The 18,607-nt window shown below is 36.8% G+C and overlaps 1 protein-coding gene across 7 annotated transcripts in view; it reads right to left on the bottom strand.

Annotated features, from left to right (window-relative positions):
• LARP4B (La ribonucleoprotein 4B) overlaps positions 1-18,607 on the bottom strand; it is an 83,766-nt gene that overhangs the window by 43,831 nt on the left and 21,328 nt on the right. For all 7 annotated transcript variants that reach the window (XR_005018582.1, XR_005018581.1, XR_005018583.1 and 4 more), the window contains exons 2-3: positions 12,768-12,902; positions 12,063-12,122 (exon numbers count right to left, since the gene is read on the bottom strand). Coding sequence is in view for 4 of the 7 variants with exons in the window: in XM_036841455.1 (XP_036697350.1) it covers positions 12,063-12,122; positions 12,768-12,848 (141 nt within the window). In the remaining 3 variants the exon portion in view is untranslated. The remainder of the gene's footprint in view (positions 1-12,062; positions 12,123-12,767; positions 12,903-18,607) is intronic.

The following is an 18,607-nucleotide window of genomic DNA, read 5'->3' as shown; positions in this document are numbered from 1 at the left end:
AAATAAATAAATAAATAAATAACCCCCAACTGAATAACCCTGGCATATCCTATCTTTGCTCAAACCGTTTATCAGGTCTCCTCCCCCCAATTTCCAAATCTCACCATCCTTTATAAGGCCACCCCTCTCAATTTTGCAAAACGACTCTCTCCTATCCCCACACGCTGCCCACTCTTCATGCCTCTGGGAAAGCATCCTAATAGCAAGTCAGTGTCTGCACCATCAACTCAAAGTGGGGGAATCTACAGGCACTCTAAAAGAATTAAAAGATGCAAACACAAAATTTTAAAGATATGTCCATGTTTGCATGTAACTTTAAGAGTGCAGTGGTGCTATGTGACAACACTTAAATTAACCTAATTTACTGAGAAAAGAACTGGATCTAAAACATCATAAATTCATTCAAGCCCAGTGAAGGCCAGGTGACACCAAGGTGCACCACAGAAACAGATCAACAAAAGCAGTAAGAAGTTATTCACTCGAAATTCTGCAGTTTAGGTTGTGGTAAACTCAAAGAAATTCTGGGTAACTAGTACCACAAGTACTTGGTGAAGGAGCTTTTAGTTTCAGCAAAACATCACCTGCCAGACTAAATGAAAGTCATTAATCTGCATTTTATAGGTTTGAGCAATCAAGTTTTATATTTGTATAAGAATTCTTATTACATGCAATAAGAATTTATCAGTAGTTCAATGTTATTAAAAAGACAATTTAAATCAAAGACAACCTGGAAAAAGTTCTCACGTAAAAAAAGGTTATGAGAAAATGTGGGGAAGGGGAGTAAGAAAATGCAGATCTTTTAGAATGTGTTTGAGCTTATATGACTACCAGTCTAAAGCAAGTAGATATAGCTATGGGTTAACATACTTGAAAACCAGGGTAACCACAAATCAGAAACATACAACAGATTCACAAAAACCAAAAAGAAAGGAACTCGAGCATAATACAAAAGAAAACCAACAAACCACAAAAGGAAAAAGAAGAAATACAAAATTAACTGGAAAACAAGATTTAAAATGGCAATAAATAAATACTAATCAATAATTACTTTAAATGTCAATGGACTAAATGTTTCAATCAAAAGAAAGAGTGGCAGATCGAATAATAAAATAAGGACCTACAATATGCTGCCTACAGGAGACCACTTTAGGGCAAAAGTCACATATGCACTGGAAGTGAGGAGACAGAAAAAGACATTTCATGCAAATGGAAATGACAAGAAAGTGGGGGTAGCAATACTCATATCAGACAAAATAGACTTTAAAACAAAAGCCATACAGAAAGACAAAGCGGGACACTATATAATGATAAAACCATCAACAGAAGGAGTGGATATCATACTTGTTAACATATATGCACCCAATATAGGAGCACATAAATACATTAAAATACAACAGACATAAAGGGAAAATTCAATGGGAATATAATAATAGTAGACTTTAACAATCCACTGACATCAATGGATAGATCTTCCAGATAGAAAATAAATAAGGCAATGAAGATTCTGAGTGACACATCAGAATAGTTAGATTTAGTTGATATTTCCAGGACATAGCATCCAAAAAAACCCCAGAATACACATTCTTTTTAAGTGTGCATAGAACATTCTCTAGGGTACAAAACAAACCTCAACAAATTTAACAGTATAGAAATTACTTCAAGCATCTTTGCTGATCACAACGGCATGAAACTAGAAATTAACCACAGAAAGAGAAACAAGAAAAAACCGATTACAGGGAGACTAAACAACATGCTACTAAGAAACCAATGGGTCAACAATGAAATCAAAGAGAAAATTAAAAAAATACCTCGAGACAAATGACAATGAAAACACAACCATACAAAATCTATGGGATGCAGAAAAAGCAGTTCTAAGAGGGAAGTTCATAGCGATACAGGACTTCCTCAAAAAAAAAAAAAAACAAGAAAAATCTCAAATAAACAACCTAACCTACCACCTAAAGAATTAGAAAAAGAACAAACAGAACCTAATGCTGGCAGGAGGGAGGAAATAAAGAGAGTAAGAAAAAAAAAAAAAACAGAAAAAAATCAATAAAACCAAGAGCTGGTTTTTTGAAAGGATAAACAAAAGCAACAAACCTCTGGCCAAGCTCACCAAGAAGAAAAGAGAAGGGATCCAAATAAACAAAATAAGAAATGAAAGAGGAGAAACAACAAGCAACACCACAGATTTTTATGGTATTTTAACAAAATACCATAAGAAAATATTATGAACAGTTATACGCCAACAAAATGGACAACTCAGAAGAAATGGACAAGTTTCTAGAAACATACAGCCCACCAAAACTGAATCAAGAAGAAACATAATTTGAACAGACCAATCACTAGATGTGAAATAGAATCTGTAAAAAAAAAAAATTCCCTGCAAACAAAAGTCCAGGACTGGATGGCTTCTCTGGGGAATTCTACCAAACGTACAAAGAAGAACTTATACCTATACTTCTCAAACTCTTCCAAAAGACTGAAAAGAAACACTCCCAAAGTCATTTTATGAAGCCACCATCACCCTGATAATAAAACCAAACAACAACCATACCAAAAAAGAAAATTACAGGCCAACATCTTTGATAAATAAAGATGCAAAAATCCTCAACAAGATATTAGCAAACCAAATCCAACAGCACATAAAAAGGATTACACACCATGATCAAGTTGAATTCATTCCAAGGTCACATGGATGGTTCAACATATACAAATCAATCAATGTGATACACCACATCAACAAAAGACAAAAACCACATGATCATCTCAATAGATGCAGGAAAAGCATTTGATAAAATTCAACATCCACTTGTGATAAAAACTCTTCCCAAAGTGGGTACAGAAGGAACATATCTCAACATAATAAAAGCCACTTATGACAAACCCATAGCCAACATAACACTAAACGATGAAAAGCTGAAAGTGGGACTTCCCTTGTGGCACAGTGGTTAGGAATCCACCTGCCAATGCAGGGGACATGGGTTTGAGCCCTGGGCTGGGAAGATCCCACATGCTGCAGAGCAACTAAGCCTGTGCGCCACAACTACTGAGCCTGCGCTCTACAGAGCCCAGGAGCCACAACTACTGAGCCCACGTGCCTAGAGCCCATGCTCCACAACAAGAGAAGCCATGGCAATGAGAAGCCCGTGAACCGCAACGAAGAGTAGCCCCAGCTCACAACTAGAGAAAGCCCGCGTAGCAATGAAGACCCAACGCAGCCAAAAATAAATAAATAAATTAAAAAAAAGAAAGAAAAGCTGAAAGCCTTCCCATTAAATTCTCAAACAAGCCAAGGATGCCCACTATCACCACTTCTATTCTAGTATTGGAAATCCTCACCATAGCAATTAGGCAAAAAAAAATAAAAAGTTTCCAAATCAGAAGGGAAGAGGTAAAATTGTCATTATATGCAGATGACATGATACTCTATATAGAAAACCCTAAAGACTCCACACAAAAACTATTAGAAGTGATCAATGAATTTAGCAAGGTAGCAGGATACAAGATTAATATACAGATATCTGTTGCATTACTTTACACTAACAATGAAATATCAGAAACAGAAAGTAAAAAAGCAATCCCGTTTAAAACTGCATCCAAAAAAAAAAAGAAAAAGAAAAAAACCTAGGAATAAACCTAAACAAGGAGGTGAAAGATTTATACACTGAGAACTATAAAACATTGATAAAGGAAATAAAAAATGATTCGAGGAAAAGGAAAGATATGCCATGCTCTTGGATTGGAAGAATTAATATAGTTAAAATGGCCATACTAACCAAAGCAATCTACAGATTTAATGTGATCCCTATTGAATTACCCATGACATTTTTCACAGAACTAGAACAAATAATCCTAAAATCTATGGGGAACCATGAATAACCCAGAATTGCCAAAGCAATCTGAGGAAAAAGTACAAAGCTGTAGGCATAACCCTTCCAGACTTCACACAATACTACAAAGCTACAGTAATCAAAACAGCATACTATTGGCACAAAAACAGATGTACAGATCAATGTAACAGAACAGAGAGCCCAGAAATAAACCCACACCTATGGACAATTAATCTTCAACAAAGGAGGCAAGAATATACAATGGAGAAAAGACAGTCTCTTCAACAAGTAGTGTTGGGAAAGCTGGACAGCCACACCTAAATTAATGAAGGTAGAACACTCCCTCACACCATACACACAAAAATCTCAAAACGGCTTAAAGACTTAAATGTAAAACATGACAACATAAAACTCCCAGAAGAGAACATAAACAAAATATTCTCTGACATCAATCATAACAGTTTTCTTAGGTTGGTCTTCCAAGGCAAAAGAAATAAAAGCAGGGGGCTTCCCTGGTGGCACAGTGGTTAAGAATCCGCCTGCCAATGCAGGGCACACGAGTTCGAGCCCTGGTCCGGGAAGATCCCACATGCCACGGAGCAACTAAGCCTGTGCGCCCCAACTACTGAGCCTGCGCTCTAGAGCCCGCAAGCTACAACTACTGAGCCTGCGTGCTACAACTACTGAAGCCTGCGCGCCTAGAGCCCGTGCTCTGCAACAAGAGCAGCCCCCGCAATGAGAAGCCCGCGCACTGCAACAAAGAGTATCCCCCGCTCGCCGCAACTAGAGAAAGCCCGCATGCAGCAACGAAGACCCAACGCAGCCAAAAATAAAATAAATAAATAAATTTAAAAAATTAAAAAAAAAAAAAGAAATAAAAGCAAAAACAAACAAATGGGACCTAATCAAACTTAAAAGTTTTTGCACAGCAAAGGAAACCATAAACAAAACAAAAACACAACCTACAGACTGGGAGAAAATATTTGCAAATGATGCAACTGACAAGGGCTTAATTTCCAAAATACAGAAACAGCTCCTACACCTCAGTAACAAAAAAGCAAACAGCCCAATCAAAAAAATGGGCAGAAGATCTAAATAGACATTTCTCCAAAGAAGACATACAGATGGCCAACAGGTACATGCAAAACTACAATGAGGTATCACCTCACACCAGTCAAAATGGCCATCATCAAAAAGCCTACAAATAATAAATGCTGGAGAGGGTGTGGAGAAAAGGGAATGCTCCTACATTGTTGGTGGGAATGTAAATTGGTGCAACCACTGTGGAAAACAGTATGGAGGTTTCTCAAAAAACTAAAAATAGAGTTACCATATGATCCAGTAATCTCACTCCTGGGCATATAACTGGAAAAGATAAAAGCTCTAATTCGAAAAGACACACACACCCCAAGTGCCACTATTTACAATAGCCAAGATATGGAATCAACCTAAATATCTACCGACAGATGAATAGATAAGAAGATGTGGTACATATATATATATATATATATATAATGGACTACTACTCAGCCATAAAAAAGAATGGAATAATGCCATTTGCAGCAACATGGATGGACCTAGAGATTACCATACTAAGTGAAGAAGTCGGAGAGAGACAAATATATCATTTATATGTGGGATCCAAAATATGATACAAATGAACTTATTTTACAAAACAGAAATAGACTCACAGACATAGAAAACAAACTTATGGTTACCAAAGGGGAAAGGTGGGGAGGGATAAATTGGGAGTATGGGATTAACAGATGCATACAGATGGATTACTAGTATTCTAGTAATATCTCGTAATAAACTATAATGGAAAAGGATAGAAAAAAGAATATAGATATATACATACATATGTATAACTGAATCACTTTGCTATACATCTGAAACTAACACAATATTGTAAATCAACTGTACTTCAATAAAATAAGTAAACATAAAAAATGAATTATGCAAGTGTAGGATTGAGAAAAGCAAAACAAAAAGGTTATGAGAGGTCAAGCAAACTGGTGAACTAGGAAGCTCCAGGCTCTCATTCCTTCACAGAAATATCATGAAAAAACTAGAAGTTTCTGAACACACTTTGTAGGAGCTCTGAAAAACAATCACAGTTTACAGCAACTAAGTAAAGAAACAATCAAGAAAAGGCTGTGCTCGACATGGCAGGAACATATTGTGGTGTGGTGTGACCTTGGTCTGGGGTGGCAGCAGCCCAGGTCCCAGATTCCCTCCAGGAGCCAGAGGGAGCAGGGTAAACCTTACTTGCAAATTAGTGTGTCCATCTGTTCTGTCTTAGCTGGAGGCTACCTAAAGGACTGACTTGCCTCTCCTATCTCACATAACTCAGAACACACATGGGAAAAGTGGGGAATTCTCTGGCAGACCAGTGGTTAGGACTCGACGCTTTCACTGCTGGGGCCCAGTTTCGATCCCTGGTCAGGGAACTATGATCCTGCAAACTGCACAGTGCAGCCAAAAAAAAAAAAAAGGCGGGGGGAAAGTGGCAGGCACTGCTCATAAAAGGTATAAGGTGGCTACAAACCCACACATGCCAGGGCAGAAGATGACACGCGGAGACATGCAAGAACCACCTGAAGCCCCTAGAAGAGGCTGGAGTGTAACTCTGGGAAATTAGGACATTCAAAAGCAGCCATGTATATGGGGAATTCAGAAAGCTACACCCAGGCAAGATGTGTGCTCAAAAACATCCTGAGAAGACCTTCAGCTTTCACTTCAGGCTGATCCCTAGTCTCCAAGGAAGTTGAGCTACTCAGTGAGGGACTGTCCCAGCACAAAGCCAGTCTACAAAGACTGGGAGAGGCAGCTCTACTCCCTCTCACTGGGGGGAGGGTTGGAGGGGTGGGGCAGGAGGGGGCCACCAGGCAGGGCAGTGCTGGACTGACTGACTGCTTCAACTCACGACATTCAAGGAAATCTCTGTCAAAATTCAGTTGAACACAAGCAAAAGGAACAGAGACATCACTGAATACACATGACAAGGAATAGTCTTTACAAAAATAGTTTGGAAAAGTCTCAAAACCATGAGACTACTATAGCCTTCAACAACAGTGACAACAAACAGCAAACCCTGGGTAAGAAGCGAATCTGATGTCCAAAGTTACCACATTACAAATGTAATCAAATGCCCAGTTTTCAACAACAACAAAATCACAAGGCATACAAAGAAACAGGAAAACACAGCTCATTCAAAGGAACAAAATCAACTGTCCCTGAGAAAGCTCAGGCATGGGACTTACTAGATGAAGACTTTAAACAATCATCTTAATATGCTCAAAGAGCTAGGGAAAAGACATGAACAAGGAACTAAAGTTAATCAGGAAAACAATACGTGAACAAAATGAGAATATCAACAAAGAGACAGGAACTGTAAAAAAGAACCAAACAAATATTCCGGAGCTGAGAAGTACAATAACTGAATTGAAAATTTCACTAGAGGGGCTCAACAGCAGACTTGGACAGGCAGAAGAAAGAATCAGCAAATCTGAAGACACAACAATTAACGTACGCATTGTGGGAGTCCCAGGATGAGAAGAGAAGAAGGGTAAGAGAGAATATTTGAAGAAATAATGGCCAAAAATTTCCCAAATTTGATGAAATCCATGAATTTACAAATCTCCACAAACTTCAAGTAGGATAAACCCAAAGAGACCTATACCAAGACACATTACGATTAAACTGTCAAAAGACAAAGAAAGAATCTTAAAAACAGCAAGAGAAAAATGACTCATCAAGTACAAGAGATCCTCAATAAGATTATCAACCAATTTATCATTAGAAACCTTGCAGGCTAGAAGGCAGAGAGATGAAGGAAAAGTGCTGAAAGAAAAAAATTGAGAATTCTTTATCCACCAAAACTGTCCTTCAAAAATGAAGGACATTCACTTCATTTTTGACATTCCCTGGAATGTTAAAGGAGGGACATTCCCTGGGAAAGGACATTAGCAGATAAACAAAAGCCAAAGAATTTAAAAGGCAAATGAATAAAAATAAGCATAAATCTATGGTATTGGGCACATAATAATAAGATATAATTTATGACACCAGAAATGGGGGTGGGGGGTTAGAACTTTATAAGAGAAGAGTTTCTGCATGCTACTGAGGTTACTAAGTAGGCAATTTAAATTAGATAATTATAACTTCTGGATGTTATATGTAATCCCCATGGTACCAGAAAGATATACATATGATATACACAAAGATAAGTTTTTAGGATGAATGACTAAATTATCAATTATGCCATGTTGATGTTAACAAAATTTCTTTTCAATTTAAATAAAGTATGACTTGCAGAGAACTATCAATGAGCTACATTACATAGTTCCTGCCCGAATGGGTCTTAAAACTCCCATGACAAAGCATACACATTTGAAACATTTAAAAAATAACACAACATAATTTATTAAATAAATTTTAATCAAATATACATATATGGAAGTAATACAGGTGACTATGAAAAAGATGAATCAGTGAAGCTAACAGTTATAACTGAGAATGCCCTTGAAGGACATAAAACTTCTAAGATGGGCAAAAAAATTACAGAAGGAAAAAAAAGTATTAGAGCTGATTTTATTCTAAATGGCAGCTCAGTTACTTTTTAATTGTAATTTTTAATTTTAGGTAACTCAGTTACCTAATCCACATAAACAATAGTAGCTTTAATATTCTTTTCTGTATAATAAAAACAATAAAAAATCTATTTGTTTATTCCAGATTTACATCTCAGGCCCTAACCTCTCTAATCAGGTCCAACTGGCACTGATGACCCACTTCACTGCTCACTTAAATTTATACCAGGTGGATTTTCCCTCCACAAACCTTTCCTTCTCCAGTTTCTTTCATCTCAAAATAAATGAAACCACCATCCATTAAGTTGCTCAACTATCCTTGATTTACTTTTCCCTCACCCTAACCCCTAAATCCAATCCATAAATGGTGCCATTGAATCCACCTCCAGAGTAAATCTGAAATCCATTCATTCTTCGTCTAAGCCACCATCATTTCTCACCTGGTGCCATTGAATCCACCTCCAGAGTAAATCTGAAATCCATTCATTCTTAGTCTAAGCCACCATCATTTCTCACCTTACTTAACAGCTTTTTAATTTGGTTTCTTTGCTTCTATACTTGGCTCACTACAATACATTCTATTAATACAATGAGGTCAAAATAATCTTCTTAAAATATAAGTCATGCTATTCCCCACCTAAAATCCTCTAGCTCTATCCCAAATTAATTTCAACCACTTAGAGCCAATGCAAATAGTTCCCAAATGGCTGACAAGAGCTAGGTTTTGTCTCTGGTATTACTTTCTACTTGTTGTTTCTCTTTCTAAAGGAAATAACAGATGCCAAAGGGGAAGTTCTCTTCTCGAGCTGGCTCTGAAGCCAGGTTGCCTAGGTTCAAATCCTGGACAGCTGAGCAATCTTGGGGAAATTACTTAAGCCTCTCTGGGTCTCAGTTTCCCTTAGCTAAGGTCACTTTTTGGCACTCACTGATTGGCTAAACTTGTAAATAGTTACTACTCAATAAGGGTAGTATTTTATGGGGGGAGGGAGCAGGGAGCTGTATAACAAACAATTGATATTACCAATGGAAAAATGCAAACCTGCTCCTGAATTATCCAGACATTTATTTTGGGATCACTATGGCCATTTTCCTCCTACTTACACTGCATCCAACTTTGGGGGGAACACTAAACCTTAAAGAGAATGGTTCCTAAATTAGACCACTAAGCACATTCACCTTCCAATCATACAACTGCAGACCACTGAGCATCAGCACTCAGAGCCACCAAACCAACTACGGCATCCACACACTTAGGTGCACCATGATAACGCTGGTTAGAAAAATGTTCAAAGCAATGCCATTTATAATAGCAGGAAAGAGAGAAACAAGTTAAATAAATGTACCCAAAAACCCAACAGCTAAAGAAGTGACAGCAAATCAACATAAAGAAAATACTACAGGGCAAGTACAAGGGGATATATAGATGAAATCTGCTATGGGGGAAAACATGAGGTGAAATATATTTATATTGATTACAACTTCATAAAAATGTATGTACTCTTTAACAAGACTTTTATTTTCTATAAAATGCAAGTTTGTTTTAAAGTTTTAAAAACACACATGTTGTGAGCCCAGACAGTCTCTTATGGTCCCTTCCAGCTCTAGTATTTAATGATCCTATGAAAACCTAAAGTGTGCAATACCTTGAAAAACTGATAAATAGTATATGCACAATTTACAATACCAGGTGTCAGAGATGTGTTCTGCCCAAGAGACTCCAGGGGTACTGGGTTGCAGGACTGGACCAAAAACTAGTCATATAATATTCTATTGTAGTATCTTGACCCTTTAAAATGACAAAGCATGTGTAGGCAGTACTAGTTGCAAATTATTTCGCCACAGAAATGAAATATTGAATTCTGGCTAAAGTGTTACACTTCTTTTCCACATAGGTCTTTCTCAGTAGTTTTCCACAAAGTAATTTTAAAAAGCAAGCAAAGAAACACCAAACCAAAACCCACCCATAGAATCCAAATATCTAGTTTTATGCCCTGAAATATGTTTTAAAGATGTTTGAACATTATAATGGACCGCAAATCAACCAAGAGGGAGATTTGATCTGAAAACAATTATTTTAATCTATCAATGATTTCTGTATAAGTCTTATATTCGGATTTTGAAGTACTTAAAATATTATAAAATTCACTTAAAAAAAAATAAAATTCACTTAAAAAAAAATCAATGTAAAGTACAATATGCAAAAAAATCCTACATACGTAATAGAATAACAACAATGAAACAAAGTAGTTTGGAGGGGGTCCCTCATTTTTTAAAATTCTCCCTTATTAAAAATAGATCAACAGGGACTTCCCTGGTGGCACAGCGGTTAAGAATCTGCCTGCCAATGCAGGGGACACGGGTTTGAGCCCTGGTCCGGGAAGATCTCACATGCCGCGGAGCAACTAAGCCCGTGCACCACAACTACTGAGCCTGTGCTCTAGAACCCGTGAGCCACAACTACTGAGTCCACGTGCCACAACTACTGAAGCCCACGTGCCTGGAGCCCGTGCTCCGCAACAAGAGAAGCCACCGCAGTGAGAAGCCCACTCACCGCAACGAAGAGTAGCCCCTGCTCGCCACAACTAGAGAAAGCCCACGTGCAGCAATGAAGACCCAATGCAGCCAAAAATAAATAAATAAATTAATTAATTATTTTTTTTTAAAAAAAAAGATCAGGGCTTCTCTGGTGGCGCAGTGGTTGAGAATCTGCCTGCTAATGCAGGGGACACGGGTTTGAGCCCTGGTCTGGGAGGATCCCACATGCCGCGGAGCAACTAGGCCCGTGAGCCACAACTGCTGAGCCTGCGCGTCTGGAGCCTGTGCTCCGCAACAAGAGAGGCCACGTTAGTGAAAGGCCCGCACACCGCGATGAAGAGTGGCCCCCTCTTGCCGCAACTAGAGAAAGCCCTAGCACAGAAACGAAGACCCAACATAGCAATCAATCAATCAATAAATCTTCAAAAAAAAAAAAAAAAAAAAGATCAACAATCCAATCCCCACTTTTAATTTCTACATGAGCTGCTTACATTTTCGGGGTGTAGATGAGATTGACTATAAATTTATTAAGATTACTTTTAAAAATTTACTTTTACTTTTAAAAAAAGACTTACTTTTAAAATTTTGTAGGATTTATGAGATCACTTAGAGGACTGCCAAGCTAAATGCACCTGACTCCAAATGCACCTGACATACGCAAATGCAAACGATGTAAAGCAGGATTTAAAAACCAGTGGATCTCCATTTCCTTATTCTTTCATTAATCACAGCTAAAATGTGAAATCAATTTTCTTAGTAAAAGCTTACTATCACTTTTGTGCTTTACGGAACACAGGCTATTAAAATGTAAAGTTAATCATATACATACAATAGATGATCAGTGAACCATTAAAAACACTGTGAGGAATACATGAAATTAAATTAATACACATGGCACACTGTTGTCTGTAGAACTATACACATACACACACACACAAGCCAGAAAAGGATATACAGTACTGACATATAGTGTACCCAGGTGGTGGTTTCCCCCACTCTCTTTTTGGGGAACAGTGACATTTTCTGATTTTTTTACAACTAATATTTGTTGTAAGGCAATATCTGTGAGCCTCAGCTATGATTAATCTCTGAACTGAATTACCTGACTCAAAGCTGGGATGGAGCTTGTCTGAGAAGTGGTTTGAGATATGGGACCATTCATCTGTAAAATCGAAAACACCAAACACACCATCACAACAGTGTAAAGAAACATATTTTCAAACCACAGTAATTTAGCAAAACAAAACCCACTGAGAAAAGCAAATTTTTACATGACAAAGAAATTCAACGAGATATTCAAAATGATGTAGGAGCCTTGAAATTTAAAATATTTTGAAATTTTGACTGAACACCATAAGTAAAATTCCTTGTAGCTTCCACAGGGAAAATTAAGAAAACCTACTTTTCCCAATGTCATTTAGAAACTTTAAATATTATTGCTTGACATGATAAAATCTTACAATAAACAAATGCACTCAAAATTTAAAACTTACGTAATTCTAATTAACTCTTTAAATAAATACCACTACAATCACTATAATGGTATTAAACTATTTACAAATCACTGCATTTTTCTTGGTGATTTTAAATCCAAAGCTTTAAGTATTCAGAGCTATAAATGACATTTGTTTTCTCTATCACTTTGAAACTTCTAATTTCCTCTACTAAGCAACCCCTAAGTTTACTCAGAATATAACACCTATATTTCAGCATAAGATATGCTAGTGTTCCGAGCGTACTGTAGGATCTGTTATCAGAAGAGAAGAGAGGTACACCAGGCCAATGCTGGCCTTGGACGCCCACTCACCAGATGAGCGCTGTCTTTGCCTTCCTGGACTCGCTGGCCCTGAGGTTCAGCCACGACCTTAGCGTCCTGATCAGAAGTCATGAGCTGTTTACTTTGTGGCTCCACTGGGAGAAGTTTAATGCTAGCCGTAGGATGCTGTAAAACAACAGACAGTAAATTGGTAACTTGAGGTGCAGAGTGTAATTAATTCTAAAATGATATTACTAAGCAGTTTTAAAATCTTCAAGTTTTCCAGGACATATGTCTATCCCTCTGGAGTCTAAGTAGTTTAAAGAAATTTGCCCATAATTTCCACCTTACGCACCCAAGAAATAATACTTATTTTTTAATAGGTTTCTTCTTCACACTGATTTGGTAACCATGATAATACCCTAAGACTTAGAAACTAAATGCTAACATATCCAAACCCACTCATGTTCAGAAAGTTATTTTTTAAAAACAGAAAATTACAAAATTAATAGAACTCCAATTTGGGATTGATGAATCCCAAATTTATATATATATATATGATTTTTGACCAGCCCCATTAATTTCATTCTGTTCCAGGAAAACAGCTGTTAGGAGAAATAAACAATAATTCATTTAAAAGGAATCCCTTCACAATTCTGAACCAAAGAAACCAAAAACAATCTAACCAGGGCACAAGTATGCAAAGCAGCCTCTGCAAAGCATTCACTCAGCTCAGAAGCTGGACACTGAACTTCACATACAGTATCTCACTTGATTTTCCCAAATGGCTTATGAAGTAACTCTGGCTCAGAAGGGATAATAGTTTTCATGATTTCATATTATGAGTATCAGAACCAGGATTCTCAGACATCCAGGTGTGGCTTCAGGCGTTCCCTCTTTTCACTGTAAACTACATTGTTTCACAAGATAAAGAAGTTGATTTAACCCAGATTTTTCAGGCTGCTTCTGAAAACACATAGTATCCAAGTGCCAGATAAAGAAATTTAAAAGCTAACTGTTCTTGTCTCACCAGGTAACCATGTAGGTTTTTAGTTTCCATAACGGCACTCCTTATTCTTAATAACCTGCTTATGATAAGTTCTCAAAACCCTTGATAATGAAATAGTCTGATGGTCAAAGGTGATCTCGTCCTATTGTCAAATGTATAATATCATCAACCACAAAAGCACAAAATCACTGAAATGCTATAAGACACGTTTGGAAATGTAAACTACTAACAGGGAAATGCTTGAAACAAATTAAATCAGTTTCACAGAGATCAATGTTTTCCACAATGTAGGATGAATGACAAATATGTTAAACTGTAATCATTTGCAAAGTGTTAAATTGTAAAGTCCAGAAAATATAGATTGGTACCCAGACTGACAGTCACAGAATGGGGTGTAGATGCATTTTACCACTGTTAACTTGATTTTTAATATTACCAAAGGAAAGAAAGTTTGGTTGAAAACAAGATATGATACCCAAAAGATAAAAAAAATCAACTACGAGTCCTTTATTATATATACTACCTATATTTTTTCAGACAGTCAGAAATTATGTCCCTTATAATAGAAACAGCACCATTACCAGATAGGAAGAAGTCTTGAAAAACAAACAACAAACCCAGGACGTGATCTTATTACAAACTTGCAGCAAACACAAGCACAGAGGCATGCCAAGGGGTTCAGCGAAGCTCGCAATTCCTGGACAAGTAGCCTTGGCTTCTTCAACACAAAAGGAGACAAGATACACATACTGGCCAAACTATGGCTTTATTTTGTTTATATGGCTTTATCTGATTCAAATAAACTGAAACCAAAGACAATCAGGGAAGCAACAGTGACGGGATATTTGACAGCATTAAAGAATTCCTGTATTTTCTTAGATGTGATGATATTGTGGTTATGTTTAATAATAATAATAATAAAAGTGAGCCTACCTTTCAGAGCTGCATATTGAAATACTTACAGGGGAAACACCATGATGTGGGGCAGAGACATGGGGGTTCACAACTGTTCTTCCCGGAAGAGGAGAATGAGGGTTCATGATTCGACCCTGTCTACTTTTGTATGTTTGAAATGTTATATAATAAAAGGTTAAAAAGGTAGCCATGGCAGTAGCTTATACAACAGAACAGTGGTCCTGATCTGACCCATGCATCCTATCTATAAACAAGTAATCTTTACATCACACAACTATATCTCTTTATTACTGACCTGACACACGTTTTTTTAAAAAAAAAAAAGTCCAACAACTGGAAAAGTTGCCAACAGAAAAAACCCGTAATTCAAAAAGACACATGCACCCTAATGCTAACTGCAGCACTATTTACAATAGCCAGGTCATGGAAGCAACCTAAATGCCCATCGATAGACGAATGGATAAAGAAGATGTGGTACATATACACAATGGAATATTACTCAGCCATAAAAAGGAACAAAACTGGGTCATTTGTAGAGATGTGGATGGACCTAGAGACGGTCATACAGAGTGAACGAAGAAAGAGAAAAACAAATATCGTATATTAACATATATATGTGGAATCTAGAAAAATGGTACAGATGAACCAGTGTGCAAGGCAGAAGTACAGACACTGATGTAGAGAACAAACATATGGACACCAAGGGGGGGAAAGTGGGGAGTGGTGGTGGGGTGGAGGTGGGATGAATTGGGAGATTAGGATTGACATATATACACTAATATGTATAAAATAGATAACTAATAAGAAAAAAAAAAAGTCCAACAACTGTAAAAGTTGCCAACAGAAGGGGTTACTGATATGCACCTCATTAAGCAAGCTGTACAGAGATACAAAGCATTAAAATTTGCATTAAAATTAACTTTATTATCAAATATCTGAATCTGAAATAAGACTTAAGAGTATGATGAGTATGATTGACAACAGTTCCAATAAATAACAAAATAACTTTTTCATTACTTGTTCAAGAAACCAAAACTATTTTAAGACTTACAACCATACAAACTGTTGTTTCTTGGCATTAAGGTAGGTCTCTAGGTTGTGAAGACAAATAGGCAAGGGGGGAATAGATCTACTGTCAAAGCAAAATATTTCCTGGCATAAGACCTAGTAATGTGACAACCTGATAGTGGTCAGAGGCAGCTTTCACAAAGCTTTAATGAGCTGAACAAAAGGAGTCATTTTCCTGATTTGATTTCATTTTCTCTTTACATGAAAAAACAAAGAGATGAAATCAGAGGGCCCACCTGCCTACTTAGTGGTCTCTCTGCTAGCAGACCTGGTTAATTCCATCTGTCAAAGCACCACCTCAAAAAGTTTTATTAACCTTATTAACTACTTGGGAGAGTATAGTTCTCTTAGTTCTGTTTCTAAACAATTCTTTTCACATATACCCGAAATGTTTGTTTCATAATTAAATATTTATTTAGGTCTTTTGGGACACTCAAAGAAATCCTTAAAAAAATATAAATCAATTTCAAATAAACATAACTGTATATCAAGTTGGTGGCATAAATATCCAGAGAAGAATTATTCTAAGTGATATTAAAAGACAGTATTTGCATACAAAATCCTAAAAATTCACCAAGAAATCTTAAAATGCACTCAGTAGGTTTGTTCTTTCGGGTAAATGTTGGTATTATTTTGAAACTATTTTACATATTATATACACACATATACACACTGTAATACGATAAGGTAAAAAAGAATTACATTAATATTAAGTATTCATTTTAGCATAAAAGGAAATACAAACATAAAATCAAATAAGCTAGGTAAGATCTACATAATCTTTTTTTATTTATTGTAAATGTAACTTTTTAAACTACAGTTGGCCCTTGAACCACGGGGGTTGAGGTGTGTGGGTCCACTTATACGCAGACTTTTTTCAATAAAACGTTACTAGAGGACTACACGATCTGGATCTGTGGTTGGCTGAATCCAAAATGCAGAACCAAGGATACCAGGGTACAAAACTGTGGATATGGAGGGCTGCATGCCAAGTTACATGCTGATTTTCGACTGCATGGGAGTCAGCGCCCCTAACTCCTGCGTTGTTCAAGGGTCAACTGTATAGATTTTCTTTGGCTTTCACTAGTTTTTCTACTAGTATCCTCCTTCTACACCAGAACCCACTCTAGGATCCCACACGGCACTGAGCTGTCACTTCTCTCTGGTCTCCTCCAACCTGTGACAGCCCCTCAGTCTTGCCTCCTCATTCAGCCACACTTTTGCAGAATGTTGCTCAATTTGAGATGAACCTGGGACACCTTATCATGACAGCAAGGAAGTGCTCCAAGACTCCTGTGGTCACATCACAGGAGCAATAGGAAAGGAAGGGAGGGGCTCCAGATGGCCAAAGACAGAGAATGTGAGGGGCACAAAGAAAGAATGGAAACAAACATACAAAAATCCACAACAGTTCAAACCCCACCACTATACTAGTCACTTCTGGAGGCTGTTATGATACCAACTTCTTTTTCTGAAGATTACTCTAGGAAACAAGCATCAGCCTGCCTTTCCTGGATGACTATTTCAGCAAAACCAAAGATCAGGGCACACTGTTCACTATACAGGAACCACAATTAAAAACTAATAGTGAATAACAGAATTAGAAAATCAAAATGTTGCAACATCTAATGAAATGATGGTTGATGTCTGCTAAAACTAGGGGAAGAGCTGATGGGGAACTTATAATGATTGGCTCAGAGGGACTGAAGCTACTTTTCAATCTTATCACTAACGTGCCAACAACTAGGTATCACACTCTTAATGCCAACAACTAGGTATCACACTCTTAATGGGACGAAGAGTATCAGATCTATGAAGTATTCTGCCAAAAAAAAAAGAACCTGTATTCAATCAAACCTCTACATCCAACTCCCAATTTCAAGGAAATTCTGGGAACAGTATGTGTTAAATAACACCAACACAATGCCACTAGCTAAACCCAAAATGTGGGGCATACTACAGACAGATGTCCTCTTTTCTACAGCAAATCTACGACATAAAAAAAAAAAAGGGAGACTTTTATTGCTATAAAATACAAAAGCTTTAACCAAAATAACCTTATGTAATGTGAGAACTGTATCTGGATCCAGATTTGAATAAATTAAGTTAAAATGACATTTTTCACAGGAATAACTGAACATTGCCTAGCTGATAAAAGGTGATTATTAATTTTGTTGAGTGCAATGAAGGTGCTGTGGCTGTTTACTCTTAAATGTCTTATTTTTAAAAGACATAAACTAAAAGACTACAGATGAAATTACACATCTGGAATTTGCTTTGAAATATGCTAATAACTTTTTTGTAAGTTTAAGGAAGAAACAGAAATACAAGAATGCAGCAAGTTGATGGTAGCTGAAACTAGATGATGGGTACAGTACGTGGAGGACTGCTATAATGTCCTCCCTACTTGTGTGGTTAAAATTTCCATAATAAAAAACCAAAAAGAAAACTCTAACTAGGATGTAGTATAAATATATATCCAAAACTTCCCATACTTACTTCTATTTAAAATCTGTACTAATGAAACAATTCAAAAATATGTAAACCATTTTATAAACAATGTTCATGGAAGCTTCAGCCAAAAAAGGGGAAATAAAAACTAACTACAGAAAAGCAAAAAATAAAGTAATATATTACAAGTATTAAAAAATACTCACAAAGATTACATAAAGTAAAAAAAGCAGGATATAAAACTGTGGACAGTATAATTACAACTATGTTTTTAAAATTCACAGAGCTTTGTGAATATTTAAAAATGAAACAAATGAAACTAGAAGGAAGGACACGAGATGACTAACAATGTGTGATTAAGATTAAAACTCAAGGATCATGTTCCACTTTGTTTCATTCCTGTAGGCTCAATTTTTTGGAATAACTTACTATTTATATATCACACATA

Source organism: Balaenoptera musculus, chromosome 2 (assembly GCF_009873245.2).
Source record: "Balaenoptera musculus isolate JJ_BM4_2016_0621 chromosome 2, mBalMus1.pri.v3, whole genome shotgun sequence".
Classification (NCBI taxonomy): domain Eukaryota; kingdom Metazoa; phylum Chordata; class Mammalia; order Artiodactyla; family Balaenopteridae; genus Balaenoptera; species Balaenoptera musculus.
Note: the sequence above shows the minus strand (reverse complement) of the source record. Positions and strands in the feature narration are given on the sequence as shown.